Genomic DNA, 15,868 nt, shown 5'->3' with positions numbered 1-15,868 from the left:
GGGTGTAGTGTGGATGCGGTCCCGTGTGACACGCGCCGGAGAAAACACACATGTCATTGAAAAAAAAACAAAACATTAACTCACCTTCTCCATTCCTCCTGTCTCTGCCGCTGCTGCCTCTTGCTGCCGACCGCCGCTCATTAATCTCATAGAATATTCACTTCACTGCCTGGCAGCAGCAGCAGCGGGGAGACGGGAGGGCTGGAGACCGAGGATCAGCACCACGGACAGCAGCGCGGACATCAGGAAGGACCAGGTGAGTATAATAATTACCGGTTCTACGTGTGCTATCGCGGATAGCACACGTAGAACACACGTGTCACGCACGTACCAGAGACACGTACTTACCTGCACGCAACACGCAGGGAAAATACGTGTCTCTCGGCACGTGCGTGAATTTCACGTGAGTGTGGCAGAGGCCTTAAGTGCACAACGGCCATTGATTGGCATCTAGAGTGCACATAATGCGATACCGCTGGTGTAGATAAACTATGAGAACTTGCGATTTGCCAGTGGAGGGTTGTGGGATCCTGCAACCCAGAAGTTCAGACCTGACTTTTGCCTGCCGTGGGGGACTTTTCTGGGCATTTTGTCTAATAAATATTAATTTTAATAAAATTATCTCTCTGCAGACGCTCATTGTTTTCTTAAACAGAGAAGGACAACCACAGAGAGGTGAAAGACACCATTACAGAAAAAGTGCTCCATCATGTTATTCTCTGAGGAACACAAGTATTTACCAAAACAGACTTGTCAGAAAACGGATCACCATGATTACGTGATAATGCAGCAGCCATCATATCTGAGCATTTGGAGAGGTGCTTTACAGCATACGGAGCATAGGATGCAAAAGACTGCAAATGTTCATTGTTATTGAGGAGAGAGTTTTCTAGGCATGTTCTGTGAACAACGCAGAGATATTTATGCAGAAGGGGGGAGGGGGCGAGCTGTGACCATCATCTATTGTGAATGGTAGAACCTACAGCTTTTATTAGAACTCTACCTGTGAGTACAATAAGAGGACTGCGGAGATGTGATCTCTACAGAACAGAGTATCAGCCCAATAGTGGCCAGAATGAAAACTGCAAGATTTCAAGATTTACAGAGTTTACAGAGCATTGGTATATATGTGATATCTATTAATGTATTTTTTAACGATGCACAGATAGCAACAGCGGGAGAATAAAAAAAAAAACCCACACAAAATACATAAGATATAGTTCTTATGCACACCCCAAAAGAAGGTCTAGCCTATTCTATAAGAGTAGAAGCAGAGCAAATAAGAGATTCTGAATCACTATATGGGAATGTATGTAGTTATATGAGATGAGATGAGATATTTGTATTCTCAGATTTAATTTTAAAGAAAAAAAGTAAATACATAAAAAAAAAAGCAAAAAAGCAGGGAAATGGGTCAACAAGGTTGCTGTAATCTGCACACTGGACAAACCCTAATTAATCACTGCAGTGGCCCATGGAATATATAAAACCAAGAGATACTCCCATCCTGCAGTGGCACCGTTCTCAGCGGTTTTTGGCAGGTGACATGTCAAGGCTGGGTGACGGCTGCAGCTGATCGGCAGCCCTGCAGTATACCGCCAGTGTGGACGTCCACATTGATGGAAAAAAAATGTCTGCAACAGTTCAGCGTCCACCGATTTACTGCAGCGGTCACGTAACCTAGCTGAAATGGAACAACAGTGAAAACAGTGGTGACTTTTTTTTTTTATTTGGGACACTGATGGGATTAAGCAGGGGTTGTCCAGTAGTGGACAAACCCTTTAAAAACAATAATGCTGCAAACGGTCTTTAAAATGGTTCATGCGGCACAATGTAACTGGCCGATTACTAACGAGTCTCCTTCTTTGGAAACCTCATGGCTGGAGTACATCTACACCAATATTCACACCATGAATAGAGCACAGATTTGGCACTTTTTTCCTCCTATCTGCCATGACACTTTGCAGAACCGCTTTTAGTTAAAGTGTCAAAAACACGTAATAAATTGACTAGATGTCACGCACTCCGTTTGCTGTATAATGCCATCACTTTCTCTCTCCTACATGGCCCCTTATTTTGTTTCTCCTCTATGTACAGTGACACTATACAGGAGCACAATGACGACACAATGGACGGTGCGAGCGCAGAGCTCACCGCCCCTCACACTTCCATACACTACTGTTCCTGACTGCAATATACAGGCATAACGGGGAAATCTATGGGAGGAGAGGTGGGCACAGAAACGTGTGGCCTGGACCACATACACGCAACACGAGAATATCCACTTCTAAAAATAAAGAAATTGTAAACAAATAGTGTTGCTATGGTTACAGAACACAAACAAGCCCAGTGTCGTCTGATCCTGCAGCCAAACTTGCTTTCTCCATTACCAAAACATAGCTATACACATCTTATGAAAGCACATGCGTGGTAAGACCATTCACCTCTTACTTGGTGTTCATGAAACGTATAGGGCCAAACTATAACTGTAGTGGCCAATATGCGAAAAAACATGTACGATCGTCCACAAGTTTGGACCATTATCCCTTATTTATTGAATGTAGCCACTTTTTGAGCAGGGGGCAGGATCAGACTACACAGGATATGTTTGTTGTCTGTTACCATGGGAACACATACGTCTCTATACAGACTGGAGGTACAAACCTATGGATTGTTTGCTTGCAACTGAAATTCTAAAGATAACAATGGCATGCATAATGTAAACAGTGAGCTACTGGTAAACTGATCGGTATTTAAAGGAACACGGGTGATTTTTTTTTTTAATTTTTCCCCATCTATTAGCAAATCGTATGTGTATGCAAAACATGTCATTCACTGTCTTTGGTTCCAGTGCCGCTCTGGCCTCTCGTTTGCTTTAGGCCGAATCTCACAGCGTCTGCGGTGTACAGCGGAGGTCACTTACTCAATGTAAGTCTCGGGATGAGACCAGTGCGCCTTGTTCTGAGTCTCTTACACTGAGAAAAATGAAAAAATGAAAAAGTGACATCTGCACATCAAGGGACGTACGATTTGTCAGGTCACATGATACTGGAGCGGCGCCAGAAATGGCCAAAGACGGCGACTGGTATGAGTTGCAATACAGTCTCTGCATACACATTAGTATTTGCTAATAGATGTGAAAAATAAATACAAATCATGTGATGGTGCAATAAATTAAAAAAAAAATAAAAATTTATATATATATATATATATATATATATATATATATATATATATATATATATATATATATATATATATATATATATATATATATATATATATATTACACATATATATATAGATATATATATATATATATGTGTATATATATGTAGTAAATATATATATATATATGTGTAATAAATATATGTATGTATATATATATATATATATATATATATATATATATATATATGTATATATATATATATATATATATATATATATATATATATATATATATATATATATATATATATATATATATATATATATATATATATATATATATATATCTAAAAAAAAAATCTCCAGAGGGCTCCTTTAAGAAAACCAAAACTTCAAAAATCGTGACGTCCTGATGTTCAAATAGCTTTGGCTGAAGGCAGACGAGGTGCACAGAACATTTTATCTAATCATATACCTCATCTGAAGCAGCCGTACAGTATACTGCATGCATCTGATTATCAGGAAGGCAAAGTGTAAGCAGATAGGCTCTGGGAGATGCGATCAGCAGAGATTATGCTTTCACCCCCCAGAGCCTAATATTTATTCTCAGGCCACAGAGCTGAACATGATGAACGCTTCATTAACAGCAGCACATTTACCTGAGTTCGGTTGAAAGCCACACGTGCAAATACTGCCTGCGAGATTCCTGCGCGTTTCAATTCGTCACGTACCCACTGATAGATATCGGAAGACACCTCTGTGTTGGGCGAGACTTGTTGCTCCATCGGCTTGTTGATAGATCTACTGACGGGAGGAGGGTGGTTCAAGTACTGTTGGTTTAAGGACTGCTGGGCTAATAGTCTATTCACTGCGTATTGCTGGTTCAATAACTGGGCCATCACCAGCTGCTGATTTACTAACTGAGGGCTGATCGGTGTAGATACAAGTCCGGGGTGCAGGTTGGGGAGAGGCGTCCGCACAGCTGGCTGGCCGCTGAGAGAATGCTGTCCTGGGGATGAAGGCTTTTCGGGGCTATTACCGGGTACAGGCTGCTGGACAAAGTTCACATGATTTGTGTTTTGTTGAGATAGTTCAGACAGGTCTTCCATATCAACTAGAAAAGTAAATTACATATTAATAACTCTGCACCCTACAAATAATGAAAGCCACAGCACTTTTTTTTCTAGAATTATAAAAAATAATTTTATCACAATACATATATTAATTGGGGAGTACAAAGTATAGATTTACAAATAAAAGAAAACCATATATTAACAAGTAATACAAGAGAACATACACACATACATATAGATGTAGGTACAACAACATTTGGCCTGTACCACATACACTCTACACGAGAATATTCTTTTAAAATAAAGAAGTCAGGAACAAATATGGTGTTGCTATAGTTACAGACTACAAACAAGCCCAGTGTAGTCTGGTCCTGCAGCTAAACTCGCTTTCTTCATTACCAAAATGTGGCCATACACATAAAATTAAAGTAGATGTGCGTGTAAATTTACACGCACATCTACTTTAATTTTATGTGTATGGCCACATTTTGGTAATGAAGAAAGCGAGTTTAGCTGCAGGACCAGACTACACTGGGCTTGTTTGTAGTCTGTAACCATAGCAACACCATATTTGTTCCTGACTTCTTTATTTTAAAAGAATATTCTCGTGTAGAGTGTATGTGGTACAGGCCAAATGTTCTTGTACCACCAGCACTAAATTATATATATATATATATATATATATATATATATATATATATATATATATATATATATATATATATATATATATATATATATATATATATACACACATATATACAGTGCCTACAAGTAGTATTCAACCCCCTGCAGATTTAGCAGGATTACACATTCGGAATTACCTTGGCATTGTGACATTTGGACTGTAGATCAGCCTGGAAGTGTGAAATGCACTGCAGCAAAAAAGAATGTTATTTCTTTTTTTATTTTTTTTTTTTTAAATTGTGAAAAGTTTATTCAGAGGGTCATTTATTATTCAACCCCTCAAACCACAAGAATTCTATTTGGTTCCCCTAAAATATTAAGAAGTATTTCAGGCACAAAGAACAATGAGCTTCACATGTTTGGATTAATTATCTCTTTTTCCAGCCTTTTCTGACTAATTAAGACCCTCCCCAAACTTGTGAACAGCACTCATACTTGGTCAACATGGGAAAGACAAAGGAGCATTCCAAGGCCATCAGAGACAAGATCGTGGAGGGTTACAAGGCTGGCAAGGAGTAAAAAACCCTTTCCAAGGAGTTGGGCCTACCTGTCTCCACTGTTGGGAGCATCATCCGGAAGTGGAAGGCTTATGGAACTACTGTTAGACTTCCACGGCCTGGACAGCCTTTGAAAGTTTCCACCCGTGCTGAGGCCAGGCTTGTCCGAAGAGTCAAGGCTAACCCAAGGACAACAAGGAAGGAGCTCCGGGAAGATCTCATGGCAGTGGGGACATTGGTTTCAGTCAATACCATAAGTAACGTACTCCACCGCAATGGTCTCCGTTCCAGACGAGCCCGTAAGGTACCTTTACTTTCAAAGCGTCATGTCAAGGCTCGTCTACAGTTTGCTCATGATCACTTGGAGGACTCTGAGACAGACTGGTTCAAGGTTCTCTGGTGTGATGAGACCAAGATCGAGATCTTTGGTGCCAACCACACACGTGACGTTTGGAGACTGGATGGCACTGCATACGACCCCAAGAATACCATCCCTACAGTCAAGCATGGTGGTGGCAGCATCATGCTGTGGGGCTGTTTCTCAGCCAAGGGGCCTGGCCATCTGGTCCGCATCCATGGGAAGATGGATAGAACGGCCTACCTGGAGATTTTGGCCAAGAACCTCCGCTCCTCCATCAAGGATCATAAGATGGGTTGTCATTTCATCTTCAAACAAGACAACGACCCAAAGCACACAGCCAAGAAAACCAAGGCCTGGTTCAAGAGGGAAAAAATCAAGGTGTTGCAGTGGCCTAGTCAGTCTCCTGACCTTAACCCAATTGAAAACTTGTGGAAGGAGCTCAAGATTAATGTCCACATGAGACACCCAAAGAACCTAGATAACTTGGAGAAGATCTGCATGGAGGAGTGGGCCAAGATAACTCCAGAGACCTGTGCTGGCCTGATCAGGTCTTATAAAAGACTATTATTAGCTGTAATTGCAAACAAGGGTTATTCCACAAAATATTAAACCTAAGGGTTGAATAATAATTGACCCACACTTTTATGTTGAAAATTCATTAAAATTTAACTGAGCAACATAACTTGTTGGTTTGTAAGATTTATGCATCTGTTAATAAATCCTGCTCTTGTTTGAAGTTTGCAGACTCTAACTTATTTGCATCTTATCAAACCTGCTAAATCTGCAGGGGGTTGAATACTACTTGTAGGCACTGTATACTGCTGTGGGTATAAGAACGCAATATAATTACACACACACACACACACACACACACATAAATATAATCCTCTAGTACGTATTCATATATAGTGATTTTTTTTTTTAGTTTTTTTTTTTAAATAACATATGGCCGATAAATGGAATTGAGATAGAACAAAAAAAAAAAAAAGATGCAAGGTCGATAAATCTGCTACTACATAATCAGCTTCAGTTCGGCCTCCTCCTCACGCTTCGGATACACAGTAATAAATACCATTCTCCTCATATAGTAAAGCAGGAGTAGCATTGTAAAACTATACCAAGGCTATTGGATAATTATAGAACAAATGATACCCAAGTCCTCCTGGTGGCATCTGACTCTGGCCATGATCAACATATTACACTGCATTATATTGGCTAAGAATAGCACTTAAAATTTGGCATGTATCACTTTGGGATATATATATATAATTTTTTATTTTTTTTTTATTTAATAGCCGGGGGGTCATTGAATTAATACAGCTCTGACCTTGTATCTGAAAAGTTCAAATAACTGATGAGCCGCTTTCAAAATAGACTTTGGCATTGAGCAGCATATCTGCCGGATTCTGCTTTGGGATAGTATTGGAAGCAAAGTTCAACCCTTAATAAACTAAATAAATAGATCTCTCAATGTCCTCGCACTCATACATGCAGCGAAGCCCACATGAAGCATACACACTACTGTACTAAATATGACAGTAATGTCTGTAAGAGTCACATTACTTGGAGGGTGATGTATATGACCACAGTGGATTCCTACGAAGAGCCCAACACATCATGATCGGGAGAAGATCTTATCCGGGCAGCAAAGAAGTGTCAAATATTACATAAATCAAGGCAACCTTTGGAGGTCATGTTCACAAACTTTTTCAAATGCCAGAATATAAATATAACATATGTATTATTATCAGATAACACAAGCTACTAAAGAATATTTCCAGTTAGCATCTATTGCCAGATATTGGACTCGGTAGCAACAAACCCCACCATATCCAAACCACTGGGCTGGTGGTGGAGCCCTTCTTGTGGTGCATATCTCAGCATCATTCAAGAGAGGAAAAAATAGACCATACACCAACACAACAGTTTATGGCTTCCTGAGCCCCAAACTCCCTTTTTCTCTAACTATAATGGGGGTTTCTTGTGCATTTAACTACTACCAAGACTTGACAGGTAAGAAGGCTTAAAGACCTTCCATACACATTAGACTAACGCCAGCTAAACCTGATGATATTGACGGGTTCGGTGGACAGTGTAAAGAGGTTGTCCACTACATTTACATCGATAGGTCTTCAATGTCTGATCAGCCAAGGTCCAACACTCTGCACCCATGCCAATCAGCTGTTTTCAATGGCAGCAGCAAGCAGCCAGAAATGCTCAGTTCTGGAGCTGCCGATCTTCTGATAGCGGTGGACGGGTACTGCCCATTTGCCTCCTATTGATTTGAATGGGAGGTGGATGAGCAGTGCCCGGCTGTGACCCGCCATCAGAAGACAAGGCAGCTCCGAACCTGAGCATTTCCGTCCCACTGCTGCTGCCGCAGCCACCGACAACAGCTGATCAGCAGGGATGAGGGGTGTTGGACACCGGTTGATCAGACATTGATGACCTATCCTAAAGATAGAGCAATGGAGCAGTAGTGGACCTGGACAGACGATTCTATGGGAGAGTGAATCCGAGCATGTCCGTTTTCATACTGCTGATCCTTTTGTTATCTAAGTGATCAACCACCACCAGATATGTTGGGCACAGATCTCCCATAGAGAAGACAGGAGTGCTCAGCAGAGCAGGTGCTCCTGTGTATGTGAGAGAAGGGAGACATAGCTGCCAGCCAGACCACCAGCCGGCAATCATTTAGCCGACAGTTGTCTGAAGAGTGTGTGTGTGGGGGGGGGGGGGGGTTACAGCTGAAGACACCAATAAAATGTGTCCCATAGTGAAGTTTATAGTATACATCATTATCTATCCTTAATACATTGTATAGTTTAGGAAATATACTGTATATCTTTGAATGACATAACCCAAATTGAAAGATATTGATGCAAAATATCCTAAATCAAACTGGAAATGAGCCATTTCCAGTATATCTGGGGAGTATTTGCCCTGAAGAAACTGGTTAACCTCTAGTTTAAGCCAACAGTAAGGACAAGTAAATTCCCTAATGGTCTTATGGTTTATTTCCTTGACACTACTAGGATTTCAATACTTTTCTTTTTGCCAAATCAACTGGAAAAGAAACGTAGTAATGAGAAAGCTTAAACAAAGAGGACTATAATTTACACACCACAACGTATGTCCAAAGCCAGGCTACAGCGACAAATGTGTTCTATAAACTACTGTACATATTTCCAGCAAAACAATAAGGACATAAACAGTTTTCCCAGTGTGTCATAAAGGACAGTTGGGAAAAGATGCATTAAATAAAGGCCAAACTCCAGTCAACCATCTACAAGATAAGGACAGAACAGAACAGGAGTTGCATGTTGATGATCATTCTCCCCGGAGTGTAACATGGGTCACAGCCTAAGGCCATGTTCACACATTAAGTATTTGTGGCAGAAAAATCTGCTAAAAAAAAAAAAAAAAAACCCAGAGCATTGGCAGAAAAAAAAAAAAAAAGGGCATTATGTGCAGAAATCTCATTCACATTGCTGGTATAGTAAAAGGCTGCGTTGTTTTGCGGCAAAAACACATTGTGTGAACATAACCTCACGGGGCATTAAATACAAGTCTTAGGATGTTCCACACTTCTGATTATGTACTCAGCACACACAAATGCTCAATACTTCATAACAGACCCTCATAACTGCCCTCCACTAAAACAGCAATATCTTATAAAACAAACAAAGATCCTGTCTACGCGCGTTTCGGTACATACCCATCATATCTCTTGTCTTCTTGAAATGTTTATACCACCTTCCAAATTCTTGACATTTTGCTGCTGAGACATTTGCATAGTAAGTGCTGTTCACAATGGAAGAAATCATACTCTACAGGAGGAAAAGAAAAATACATATAATAGTGCAAGATGACTTCAAGTATAAAAGAGGTCAAGAAGCAGAAAAAAAAAAATCCTTATGAAAAAAAAGACAATTATATGTCATCTAGAGTACAATTGTTTCACCTATTGTGCAAAATTAGAAAAAAAAAAAAAGAAACCCACACAAAACACAAATTACATTCCATGTGATGTGTTATTAAAAAATATACATGTTATATTATAATATATAATATCAAGAAGTGGCTAAAGTTCAGAGCTATAGGGCTGCAGTTACAAATTAAAGAATTTGCAGCAAAGACACCATTACATTGAAAAATCTACATGTCATTACTGTGCAACTGCCAGTCTAAGTTAAAATATAGTAAAATTTTTACATTAATTTTTTTTTGCTATATATATATATATATATATATATATATATGTTTTCCTATTAAGGGGAACCGCATGATAAGCAATGTGCAATAATGTCACCATGTCCTAGAAAACATGTGTCAATGGTCAAGGCCTACTCAGCCGGATAATTCTAGAAAAGGTCACAGGACCATGAAGGAGGAACTGTAATATGTAATCTGAAGAAAATGTAGTTTTGTACCAGTCACAACTAAAAGAAATATGTCTCTGTTCACACGTGTAAACGGAGAAAGTGATTGGCTGCATCAGAAGCAGAGCAGCTCCATTGATTATTATATGACGTTGTGGTTTTTTTTTATTTATACAGTAGAACCTTGGTTTAAGAGTAACTTGGTTTGAGAGCGTTTTGCAAGACAAGCAAAGCTTTTTACCAAATTTATAACTTGGTTTAAGAGCGATGCTTTGCAATAAGAGCAAATACTCACCGTGCACACTTCCGGTTCTGTCCATTCACCGCACTCTGACCCGCTCTGGAGGTAACCCTCTGTACATATGTACTGTATACTGTATTCTATTGTACAGTACAGTATATACTATATAGCATGTCTATCAATTTACATTTGTGGATATAGTATTGTACTTTCTTATTGATAACCAGTATAGCACATTGCTTATACTGTACCTCCTGCACCAACACTTCTATTGTAAGCTAAAGTGCAGTTTAATTTGTTTTTATGCTTTTTTTACTGTCCTGTATTTTGTATTAGTGTACTGTAATAATTTTATATGAATACAGTACATTATTTTATATTACTGTAATAAGTTTGTATAAATACAGCAAATATTTTTGGGTTGTGGAACGAATTGTCTGTGTTTCAATTATTACTATGGGAAAATTCGCTTTGATATAAGAGTAACTTGGTTTAAGAGCGCACTCCCGGAACAATTATGCTCATAATCCAAGGTTCCACTGTATATTTATTTATTTTTTTAAGAATGGAAGACCAAACGTTCTGCTTGCTGGAATTTTTATTTCTATTAAAAAAAAAAAAATATATATATATATATATATATATATATATATATATATATATATATATATATATATATATACACACACACACACACACACATACATTATATATGATATATATATGTTTGTATATATATATATATATATATATATATATATATATATACACAAACACACATACATTATATATGATATATATATGTTTGTGTATATATATATATTTTTTTTTTTTTTTTAAAGAAAATATGAAATATATATATATATATATATATATATATATACATATTTCATAATGATTTAAAAAAAAAAAAATCAAATGGGGGTCCTGCTTCCGCTTGGTGGATTCTAAAAGGCTCCATGGACTAGTAGTGTCCAACCTGAAATTTGATCTGAGTCCTAAATGATGATATAGGACAATTTTGCTAAAAACATTTTTATAGATAGAAAAAGGCAACATTCATGTGTTTCAGTTAAATTCTGCAAAGAGGAATAAAAGACTTAAAAACTAATTAGATCTTATATAGGGTTTTCAGTAGCCCAAGTAAGGGCTCGTTACCACATTCAGTCAGCGTACCCAACGGAGAGGACGCTGCCTCAACAACCAGGGTGCATGTGCCCACAAGCCATGGTCCACCCATGGTCCACCCATGGTCCACCCAGGGTCCACCCAGGGTCCTTCTAGCCCAACTTCTGATCACTCCAAACAAAAACTACTTTAATAAAGGAACTTTGAATTGTTTTTCCCAATATTTAACCTGAACTGTTTAATGTATGGATGGAGCAGTCTGCAATAAAACAAATCTAATACCTCACAAACAGAAAAAAAAAAATCTTGTGGTTCTTATTATTCTGCTCAGAAGGCAAAAATAAATAAATAAGAAAAACAAAAAGAAAATATTGACAAATCCGGTTTACCAGTGTTTAAAGCTTTCAAGCTCTATAAAGTAGAGAGGGCAACGACTGAAACAACTTATTTACACAATTATCTAAATACGATTAAACAGCTGATGGACAAATATTAAACTCCAAAATGTATAGTCATTTCAGCTTAATGTAATCCTCGCTCTGTAAACACCCAAGATGATTTTTTCCCAACCAGAACAGTCCTGACATCTCATAAGCCTAAGGGTGAATAGCGAGAGATTGTTTTCGATAGTTATAAATATTCAGGAGACATGCAGACCATCTGCTTTCATAATACAGGTAAAGAAAGGCTGAAATGGAGAACACTTTGCAAAATGGTTCTTAGCAAAGACTTCTTCCCTTCCAAAACATTGTAAGACAGATGTCAAAACTGTTTAAACAGTGGAATCTGGACATTACAAAAAGCAATATTTCTCCTGGATCACAGACGTCCATACCTTACCCATCTGTGTGGCTACAAATTTCTACTATGTACACGTAATAATAATTCATGCTGGGAAGTTATATGGATGTGAAAAAACAAAAACTTTACTACCTTGCGACAGCTCGGGGCAATACACTGAAAAATATTGCCCATAAACGAACGCATATGTAGATCTTCCCATAAATGTATGCAAACTATGTGGCTTATGGATATTACACACAAAGCATGACAGCTCTGTATTCTCAGGACACACTATGGTGATTTCACCTTCCTAACCTTCATGCCATGTGTGTGGAGCGCATACTCTGGCGCTGGCTAAATTGGGCCAATGTTGGATAGGCCAGAAGAGGCTCAAAAAGTGCAATGTGGCCGGGCACCACAACATCTGATCATTTAGCCATACAGTAAGAGTATTAAGAACGCTAACGATCAGTGGGTTGTCTTACGACACAGGGCTTCTGTACATTTATGGACAGCACTTTAGATTGCCCTCTCTGGAGTGACCTCAAAACTGGATTGGATTTTAATAGGAAAACAAACAACAACAAAAACACACACACTAACAACAACCAGTTCAAAAAGCTTTCTTCCACCACCTGGAAACTGTAAATATTTTTCTTTGGGGGGGGGGGGGGTGAAAATAATCACATCAGAGAGATGTAGGACTTCTAAAAACGGTGTAGTGAGGAGTTAAAAGGGAAGAAAAAAAATAAAATATTATATATAATATTTATTTTTTTTATCATTTTTAGAAGTCCTAATTTGATTTTAATTTAAAAAAAATAAGTATGGTATTAGATTAATTAAAATATTATATATATATATATATATATATATATATATATATATATATATATAGATAATATATATTTGTATTATTTTTTTCCCCTTCTCCTTTACATACATAATATTAGCGATATTATATAATATATAATATCTCTGTCCTTGCACATACACACACATTAATAATTATATGTATATATATATATATATATATATATATATATATATATATATATATATATATATATATATATATATATATATATATATATATATATATATATACACACACACACATAAAAAATATGTAATGTCTACAGACGGTATAAAAAAAAAATATTTATATATATATTATATATATATATATATATAATAATTCCTGTCTGTAAACTGTACAATTTTTTTTGAGGGGGGGTGAAAATAATATCCCCCCCCAAAAAAATAAAATATATAATACACAGTTTACAGGCGGCAGAGAAAAATATATATTTAATTATTTTTATACCGCCTGCAAGCTGTACGTTTGTTTTTTTTTTTGGGAGGGGGGGGGGGAGAATGTGAAAATATAGATCATTTTATACTCAAGAAGGCAGCACTTTATAAGACGATGCAAAAAGGGGGACCTATTTATTACTTCATCCGATGTGGCAACGTTTCGGTTCTAATGAACCTTCCTCAAGCCAAAAAAATTAAATAAATACGTTTCTTGATTACGGTTTGTGGGACTATTGGATGCTGTCCAGGGGGACTTGTACCATTAGATATTTCATTAGTGTGCTGCTCCTTTTTTTTTTTTCTCTCTCCTTCCCCTTCTTCATACATATGTACACACACTACAAAGTACACAAAATACTCAAATAAAATAAAACAAAAGCTGTAAAAGAAGAAAAAGTGTAAAAGAAGAAAAAGAAAAGTCTAAAATACCTACAGCCCATACAGAAGGAAAATGTTACCCCTTGATGGAGGATGAATTGTTCAATGGAGTTCACCTAAATATACACTCGCCCTCACGAACATAAATAACGATCAAGCATTAATTACACTGCTGATGGAAACAAGTAGACTATAATTGTAAAATGCCAAAGCAAACATTATTTTAATTAATGTTATAAAATGAGGCTTAGGAAGTAGACAGAAACATTTCAAGTGACTGAGAATATTTTCCCCTGTGCTTACATATAACTTATAGTATACAGCTACTTAGATGTTGCCATAACAGAGAATGCCTATGTGGGTACGGGTAACAAGTTCCGGTACCCGGTGGCTCAGTAGGTCGGACCGTTGCCTTGTAGCACTGGGCAGCTAGGACTTCTCATGGAGTTTCTACTTTCCACAGTTTTCTCTCCCTCCATAACTTACTAACACACCTTCATATGGCATTGGCCCTAGTATATAGGTTATAGTGAAAATCAAGGCTGCCCTTATTGAAGACAATCTCTGTGCAGAGATGTTGGCTTCAAGTTAAGAGAAACCTGATCCTCAAGTGAACGTATGGATGATTATATGAAGAGATGGGGAGAACGAGATGGATTACTAATAGGGATGATCAAATACCTTAAATATTCGACTTCGCGAGTATTTTCCTAAGAGGTCGCCGCTGATTGATGCGCAATGGAAGTCTATGGGAAGCCCAAATAGTTATTTGGGTTTCTCATAGACTTACGTTGCGCATCGAATATTGGCGAATAGTCAAATAGCGGCGACCTAGTCGGAAAATGTTCGCGAAGCCGAATATTTGAGGTATTCGATCACCCTAATTACTAAATGTCTCACCAATGTAGAAGGGGTGCGAGTATACATATATGGAGGTTACAAAGGAGCAGAACAGCTCAGCTCCTATTTGGTGACAAATGATCCCGGAATGGAAATGCAACAAAAATGAGATAGTAGGGTTTGAACAATATGTAATGACGAGAAAAAAATAATCCCTGGAGGGAAGTATATTTAATCTAATCATTCATTATTAATGAACCCAGACCATGAACCCTATAAATAACCCATACAATCACCTCAGTAATTACCACGACTTCACTTCTCAACGCCATATTTTAAAGACAAAACAGGACTGTATAAAAAGGCTAGAATGAATCCGGGCAAATAAGAGTATCAGCAATAATAGCTACATGCAGACCCCCAAGAGCTAAGGGCTGCAGATAACAGAACAGGTGGGAAAGGTTTCCAAACATAAAATTAAGAATAATTATGCCCCTTTTAATATAAAAGTAAAAACAGAGTAAAAAAAAAAAAAAAAATGTATGACCAATTCTAAATTTAGTGTTTACAGGATACACTTAGCAGTAAATCTGTGATTTGGTTAATTATGTCCCAGCTTATTACATGTTTTATGCTGTTTTCTTGCAGGGAAAATAAACAGATAAATAAATATAATAAATAAAATGTACACCTTTTATACTTTGAGTCATTAATATAAAAAAAGACACTCAACTAGTTCAGTCATTTACCTAAAAATTATGATCAAAAGAGTGCATTAATTATGGAAAATATTAATGAAAGAATATTCAAAAGACTAAATAAAGAGACCACTATTTGCATACCCCATTAGAAATCAGTTCAATACTCAAGAGTGATCGCAATAATAATAAAAAAAAAGGATGTGTTTTTTTTTTTTTTCTTGCAATGGGAATAGCAGAAAAGAGATTTTACCTGCACATAATCAACTAAGATTTTTTCTTTCTAAAGGTTTGTCTGCTGAGGTCTGTTTC

At 37.3% G+C, this 15,868-nt stretch overlaps 1 protein-coding gene across 6 annotated transcripts in view; it reads right to left on the bottom strand.

The window, feature by feature from the left end:
* The window catches only part of SATB1 (SATB homeobox 1), a 255,722-nt gene that overhangs the window by 103,522 nt on the left and 136,332 nt on the right, over positions 1-15,868 (bottom strand). For all 6 annotated transcript variants that reach the window (XM_075315301.1, XM_075315298.1, XM_075315303.1 and 3 more), the window contains 2 exons: positions 9,508-9,619; positions 3,831-4,285 (listed from right to left, as the gene is read on the bottom strand). In XM_075315301.1, the coding sequence (XP_075171416.1) occupies positions 3,831-4,285; positions 9,508-9,619 (567 nt within the window). The remainder of the gene's footprint in view (positions 1-3,830; positions 4,286-9,507; positions 9,620-15,868) is intronic.

Source organism: Anomaloglossus baeobatrachus, chromosome 6, assembly GCF_048569485.1.
Source record: "Anomaloglossus baeobatrachus isolate aAnoBae1 chromosome 6, aAnoBae1.hap1, whole genome shotgun sequence".
Lineage (NCBI taxonomy): Eukaryota > Metazoa > Chordata > Amphibia > Anura > Aromobatidae > Anomaloglossus > Anomaloglossus baeobatrachus.
This window is presented reverse-complemented; position numbering and strand designations above follow the sequence as displayed.